Source organism: Thalassophryne amazonica, chromosome 23 (assembly GCF_902500255.1).
Source record: "Thalassophryne amazonica chromosome 23, fThaAma1.1, whole genome shotgun sequence".
In the NCBI taxonomy this organism is placed as follows: Eukaryota; Metazoa; Chordata; class Actinopteri; order Batrachoidiformes; family Batrachoididae; genus Thalassophryne; species Thalassophryne amazonica.
In genome coordinates, this window is record NC_047125.1 from 33,391,191 (window position 1) to 33,398,201 (window position 7,011).

Below are 7,011 nucleotides of genomic sequence, written 5' to 3' on the forward strand. Positions count from 1 at the left end.
GACACCAATATGAAGGCAAAACTATAGGTCAGTAACTCAAATTAATTTATTTCAATGCTTGGTTTTTCTTCTTTTTAAATTCCTCATGAAATTAGAAGGCACTCGGAGTGCGCACACATTCGCCGAGGACACACTGCTTAAAACGCCTTCTGGATCCAAACTATGTTTTGAAATCCATCATTTTCCTGGACATTGTCCACCTGCTCACATTTTCATCAACATCCTCTCACAAGCTTGTCAATTAAATATTGCTGTGCCAAATATTCTTCTGCATCTCAGTTCCAGAATATATTCCAGATTACCTCCAAAATGTATTTATTCCCCGGAACATTGTCCATCTACTCAACAAATTTAACACTGCTGTGAGCGCCTGTTCCTGTCAGGGTTCACATGTAGAATTATCAGGAAGGACATCTGGTGTAAGAAGCTTGACTAAATCCCAATGTGGGTCCACTGTGGTGAACCAGAGCAACTGGGGAAAACCAAAGTTTAATAAAAAAAAAACAATAAAAAGATGCAGCCCATATTTTGAAAAGTTTAAACACGTGTACTTTGGTGCTGCAGTTTGGCAATTAGTTAAAATTCCCCATAATAAGAAACTATACATGTAATTAAGTGTAATAAAGGCATGTCCCAGAGCTGTGAATAATCTGGTTTAGAGACCACTGACTGTATTCAGGGCCTGTCAGGGCTCCACGCCGCCTGCCTTCATGGTCAGCTGGCTACAGTTAAACATCTTGTAGAGTCCATGGTGGGAAGATCAACAGCTGCGGTGCCAAAGGTCTCCGTCCGATTCACGTGGTTCTGTCTTCCCAAAGCTCGCTGGATGATGTTTGTTTTTTTTATGATCAGCACCACAGATTCTGGTCAAACTCCGCTGTCCCTGGCCGCGTCTGAAGGCTTCCTGGACTGTGCAGAGGCAAGCTGGGCAAATGTGCTGGGCAGTCAACATGGAACACACGCCTCTGGACTTGTCCCATGCCTGGTGGCACAAGAACGCAGCAAGGTCGCGAGCTAGAGAAGTCATTCAGACCAAAGTTTAAAGTCATCATCAGAAAGTTTTTTAACAGATTGTGTGACAGTGCAGGTACTTGAAAAGCTGCATGTGGCAGGCTAAGGAGAAAAAGAAGGTCTGCTAATATTCTGTGTGCCAGGGGGGTTTTTCACTGAGAATGAGTAAGTTGACAGTTTTCAAATCTGACCACGAAGACACCCCCCCATCCCTCCCACTGAAGGTTTCCCCATTGGAAAGAAACCCAAGTAGCCATTTGTACCTCAATCTATAGACATTTGCAGTGGATTTGTAACTTTTTTTTGCCCCTTATAAAGGTTTCGTCACCTGGGACCACAGTGAGTCTGCACCCCATCAGCTGTCTTCCACCATGTCAGACCACCTCCCGTCCAAAACATGAAAAGAGAACACATCATCAACGGTCTGCAGTCCCACATAAGGTCATTGACACAATCACCTGTAGCCTAAAACTCCACACCATGGACCATCTACATGAACAACCAGCCAAAGGAGCTCTGCAGAGTCTGACCTTCAGGACACCGTCACCATGCGGCAAAACAGAAACAGCCTGGCACACTGTTCCAGAAAGTACAGATTTACTTTCTATTCATTAACTCACTGAACTCTTGAAGTATCCAGGTGAGAGCTTCACACCTGCTGTTAGGGTCAAAGCACACACTACCCTCAATCGGGTGCAACTGCCCTCACCGAGTCACATAGGAATCAACGCAGTGCCATCCAGCACCAAGTCCTCTCTGTGTGACCAAACATTCAGAATGAAACCTTTGATCAAAGTCATATTTCAACCAAAACCATTTTATTATAGTTGTAACAAGTTTATCATTATTGTTACAATTATTTAAAAATAATTCAGAACTCATTAAGTCTATTCAAACTACATGAGCGGGTTTAATCCCCAAGACCACCCATCAACTGAGAGCTTTGTTTTTTTTGTAATGGGTTCACTCAAAAATCAGTGTACAAAAATCTTTCATTATTGTAAAAAAAAAAAAAAAAGACAGGTATGATGACTGATAAATGTAGCTGCAGAAGAGAAAATAACCTCTCAGAGCATTCAGGCTTATTCAGTTATTTAATTTTGCACCTCTGCTTGTCGATGTGACAGGCCAGAGTGTAAATCATCTAACCTTTGTCTTCCCTAAAAATTAAGATCATGCTCATCTTCACCACTGCCCTGTGTGTGTGTGTGAGATGATAGTGGTAAAAGAAAAAAAAAAATGGCATCACATTTCTTCAGCAGGTAGTTTTATCTTTCTGAGGAGCATTTGTCACTGAAAACAAACTGTTTACTTCCTGTCTGCCCTCATGACAACACATACAGATATTTGGTGGCTTTTACTTTCACACACTGTTCATATATAACTTATTACCAAAACTTAAAAAATGAAGGTGTCCAATGCAACCATAAGAAAGTGATGTGCTGCCAAAAAAAAAAGAAAAAAAAAAAAAGGTCTCCAGTAGACGTTGGCAGCTATGGTCACAAAAACGTCAAAGATGGCCGTTTGTAAACTCATTGGCTCGACTAGCAGGAAGCTGTTCATTGGTCCATCATCTTTATGTGCACTTCCTTCCTGTTAGCTTCAAAATCCAGAGTCCGCCCTGCTTTCCCCTCGTATCTGAACACATACAAACAGACTCCTGACCCGCCCTGGTAACGCACCCCGAGCCCAAGTCCTCAGTACATTTTCTGTCGGCTGGGCAGCACCGCCTCCTTGAGGAAAGAAAACACGAGTAGGATCCCGGACCTCTTCCCCCTCTTGCCCTTAGTGAAGTAATTCGACACCACGTCATCTAAAGTAAAGGATGAGAGGGTTAAAGTCAGTCCAAGAAAATGCACATCCAACAACAAAGTTTTTGATCGTGTAAAAAATTAAACAGGAGTCACTACTTTAGGAACGGAATCAAACCCTGACATAAGACAGGGTTTTTTTTTGTTTGTTTTTTAATTATGTTCTGTGAACCAATCCATGCCAAGGACTTTTCCCACATTTCTTCATAAATTCTGTGTGAGCGAGACGCTACAAAAGCACACAAGTTAAACTAATTACAAGATGAAGGTAGACAAATGCTGAGTGTCAGGTATGTTTTTGTTCAGTTAAATGGGTTATGTGACCATGAGCTGTTTTTAATTGTGCCACACCCTCAGATTTTTTTTGAAAACACGGTCTAATAATTTTCTAAGCCAGACATCCTAAAAAAAAACGAAAAACAAAAAAAAGAGTCGGCTAAACCATCATAATAAATCACGTTTTCATACCACAAAAGCAATAAGGTGCCAAATTTTAGGTTAGACAAAGTTAATGTGTACAACACTAACAGTAAAAGTGTGTTGCTGTTTAAAAACAAGAAGCGTGATGTGTTCACTGCCTGCGTGTTTTTTTTCTCGACTGCAGCCCACCCACCTCCTTGTTGCATTGTAGACGGCAGCACATTTTCTCCCGCTGACAGTGACACAAAGAAGGCAAACGGGATCACCCACAGGCAGATGGTGAAATACGCCAAAACCTTCAGGCCAGTCAGGAAAAACACAAGAAGAAAGCTGCTTTATGGCTATATATCTATTTTTTTTTCCTCTCCAAATTTAACAATCACAACAATTCAAAGTTGATGGGTTTTGCGGCTTGTCATCTTCAAACCTGGGCTGAGTGGCTGCTGGGGTTTTTGCCATGCAGTACCTTTTATTTATTTTTTCTCAGATCATACTTTAATTTCACACATGTTGGGCAACTCCAGACTCTGCTCCACAGGTTACCACTGATTGTGGAGGGTTTATTTTTTTCTGTTAATGTCACACAGAATGTTACAGTGACAGAGTGTCTCTGCCACTTATGTCAGCAATGTGTCAGAAATCCAAGAAAAAAATTACCTCTGAAAAGGGATAATACTCTTGGGCAAAGTACTGGAACGCCATGTAATGATTCGCCACGACCAGTACTAAAGAGAAAAAAACAAAAAATAATGTGGAAAAATAAGCTGATGTTATTTCATATGCCCTTAATCAGCAGATAATGTGGATTCTGTCTAATGAAAAATAATTTCATACAGGATTATTTTGCAAACTGACCCGAGAACAGCTGTCTGAACGTATTTAAAAGATAAGCAGCAGACATATTTAATAATCATAAATAAACATAAGCCGGCAGTCCACAAACTGCTGTTGCTCTGTTTTAAGATGTAACTGGGTTCAAGTGTTTGATTCTTACTGCAGGACAGGATGAAGTTGGGGGAACTAAGCAGTATGTAAGGGAAGGTCTGCAGGAGGCCAAAGTACACCAGGTTGGTGAAGAGGCCGATGCCCACCATCAGCATTGGGAAGCCTTCAAAAATGTAGAGACCTAGCAGCACACCTGTCGAGAACTGGACACAAACCATCACCCTTTGTATCACAGTCTAAAAATAACACCACTGTGTAGTTGAGATGATCACAATATTTCACAGCTCCTACTGTTCTACTTACCAATATCATGTACTTTATTATTCGACTGGTGGCAACTGTGTATTCTTCTATTAGTTCTGCCAAATAGTACAGGCCAGCAGCTGGATAGAGAGAGGGGGAAAAACATGAAAATGATAAAGAGGGAAACAGAAACCAAAATAATTTGCTTGTACAATAATAATAATAATAATAATAATCAGAGGGCTAATACAAAAATCCTTCATGCTCTGCACACTATAAGCATATAATGTTATGAATTAGGAATAATTCTTATTGCCAGGTGATTGAGCTTCAATAGACTAAACAGCTTTATATGACTTCATATTATGACTTCTTTGTGGCTTAATCATAAAGTCAATACGAACTGATTGCAAGTATTTTGTGAGTCAGTATGAGCTTCTAACAAATCACTAGTGTCATTGGTAGCAGAGATACTATGGTATTGTAAACGGCAAAGGCTATACGCCAAACCATTGGGCAAATAAATATTATGTCCTACCTTATTTGACCAACCGTTGGGCAGATAAGTCATACATTGTACGTTACATGCACAACCGTTGGGCAGATAAATATAATGTCTTATCTTATTCACCCAACCATGATCATGTATTTGACATGTTTTGTGCATCTAAACTACGTTTTTTACACCACTTTTTAAGGCTCTATTGTGGCATATGTTTGACACATTTAATGGCGCTGTCTTTAATTACTGCAAAAACACTGCAATGGATGAAAACAGACAAACTTCATAAGCATTTTGAACGGAAGCCTGTTAACAACTACGAAACAGTTTGTGAACAAATTGCTGCTTGTTGGCTGTAAGATGGTGTTAGTATGACACTATTCCCTGGGTGTGATGAGCCAAACAGAACCACTTTAGATCACAGCTCTTCCGTGGGCTGCGAACCCTCCTGCAGCCGGTGAGAAAATATCCGCCTTTTTTCCCCCTCCCGCGCTGAAACCGGAAGTGATCTTACAAGCGTGCTCATTGGTCGGTTGTGGTTGGGCGTATATGCTCGCTTATTTACTTTATTGATCCAACAGTTGGGCGTATAGCCACTCTCATTGTGAACATGTTTTTTGGGCTATGATGGCTTGACCAATCTATCAAAGCAGTGGAAAAACAACATAATATAGCGCTATATCCAAGTAACGTCACTGAATTATCCAACTTCGTTATTACCAGAGCCTCAGGAAATGTAATCATCCAAATTCAGCGTGTAAAGTGTTGATACATACCATGTACATATACCACACTGTGAGCATTTTTGGTTCACTGTGACGCATCATTAACAAAACTATGCAATGTTTTTGATACATGAATCAAATGTGTGCACATCTGCTTACAGATTTCAATCTGTCAGAATGAACGACACTTTCAGACAGGAGCACAGTTCATGGAATTGATGCACTGTAATAAATAGCACAACACCATGTAATAAGATGTTAACAAGAACAAGCTTGTACTCTTGGTCCAACGGAAGCTGCTATCTGACGAAGGCCTTTTGGCCGAAACGTAATTATTATGAAATAAAACAGCGGCTAGACATCAATATTTTGATTGTGCTATGCTTTTTCTTTATATCTGAGTTAGTATTTCTGCATGTGCACCTCAGTGGAGGATCTTGGTGTGCATTTTTTTTTTATCTATTTAACAAGAACAAGCTTAACATAAAGTAATGCACAGCAATACAAACTTGAAGGGGAAAGAAACCACATCCAGCATGTGGACGTTCTCTTTATATCAGCAATATTTAAAACTTCGTGATATTGCACGTTAATTAAAACAATAATAATAATAATACCAGTAGTCTTCGCTGGGAGCGCAGTTAGCTAGTTTCACAGTCTGTCAGTGACAATGCTAAACTTTTTAAAATTATCATTCAGTTGAGGTCGCTGCTTATATTTATATTTTAGTAACAGTTGAGAGTCACACAAAAATAAACAAATAAGCAAACAGGTAAAAGTTCACCCCCGAACTTTGTGTGCAAGATTAGCCAGAGCTAGCTTGCAAGCTAGCAAATATTCCTGCGTGCGAGGACTCACCTATTGCAAGAGTGACGAAGGATATTTGTATCACCAGTGACAGCCAGCTGAGTAAATAAATAAACCACATCTTTCTGCATGTGAAACAGCGTTCAAAATATGAAGAGAGAAAAAAAAAAAAACAGGGCAGAAAAAGGGGCTAGCTGCTAATAGCTGTCACTACGTCCCCTCCCCCCGCTCTGAGCTAACGAGCCATAAACAAGAGGAGCCTCCGTCTCAATAAATGTTTCTCTTACTCACAGCGCCATCTGTGGAGGGGAGAAGAAGTGCAGGGGGCTCGTTTGGATCATACAATGAGCTGAGACGAAACAGTATGTGATCCCTTTAATTTTTATGGTCAAATTGTTGAACATCGTGTTTTAGATGAAATATTTTTCTCACCTGAAGATATGAAAAAGTTGTTGCTTCGACGAAATACATCCTCGAGTTCTCAGCTGAGGCCATTTATTTACTCTTATTTTGCATTCTTAGACACTCTTTTGACCAATGTAGACTT

At 40.2% G+C, this 7,011-nt stretch overlaps 1 protein-coding gene across 1 annotated transcript; it reads right to left on the reverse strand.

The window, feature by feature from the left end:
- Positions 1-1,818: 1,818 nt before the first annotated feature.
- Positions 1,819-6,769, reverse strand: tex261 (testis expressed 261). The gene is made up of 6 exons (XM_034164889.1): positions 6,516-6,769; positions 4,491-4,570; positions 4,237-4,390; positions 3,900-3,967; positions 3,436-3,538; positions 1,819-2,824 (listed from the first exon to the last, which is right to left on the reverse strand). Exons 1-6 carry the CDS (start codon positions 6,583-6,585, stop codon positions 2,709-2,711), a joined length of 591 nt encoding a protein of 196 aa, XP_034020780.1. The 5' UTR covers positions 6,586-6,769; the 3' UTR covers positions 1,819-2,708.
- Between the last annotated feature and the right edge of the window lie 242 nt (positions 6,770-7,011).

Bases quoted from the DNA above. Each gene is read 5' to 3' on its own strand.
- tex261 (XM_034164889.1), bottom strand. From the start codon at position 6,585: ATGTGGTTTATTTATTTACTCAGCTGGCTGTCACTGGTGATACAAATA. The intron at 4,571-6,515 runs GTGAGTCCTCGC...CTCTCTATCCAG, and splicing joins CTTCGTCACTCTTGCAATAG to CTGCTGGCCTGTACTATTTG. The intron at 3,539-3,899 runs GTAATTTTTTTC...ACTGGCCTGAAG, and splicing joins AGTATTATCCCTTTTCAGAG to GTTTTGGCGTATTTCACCAT.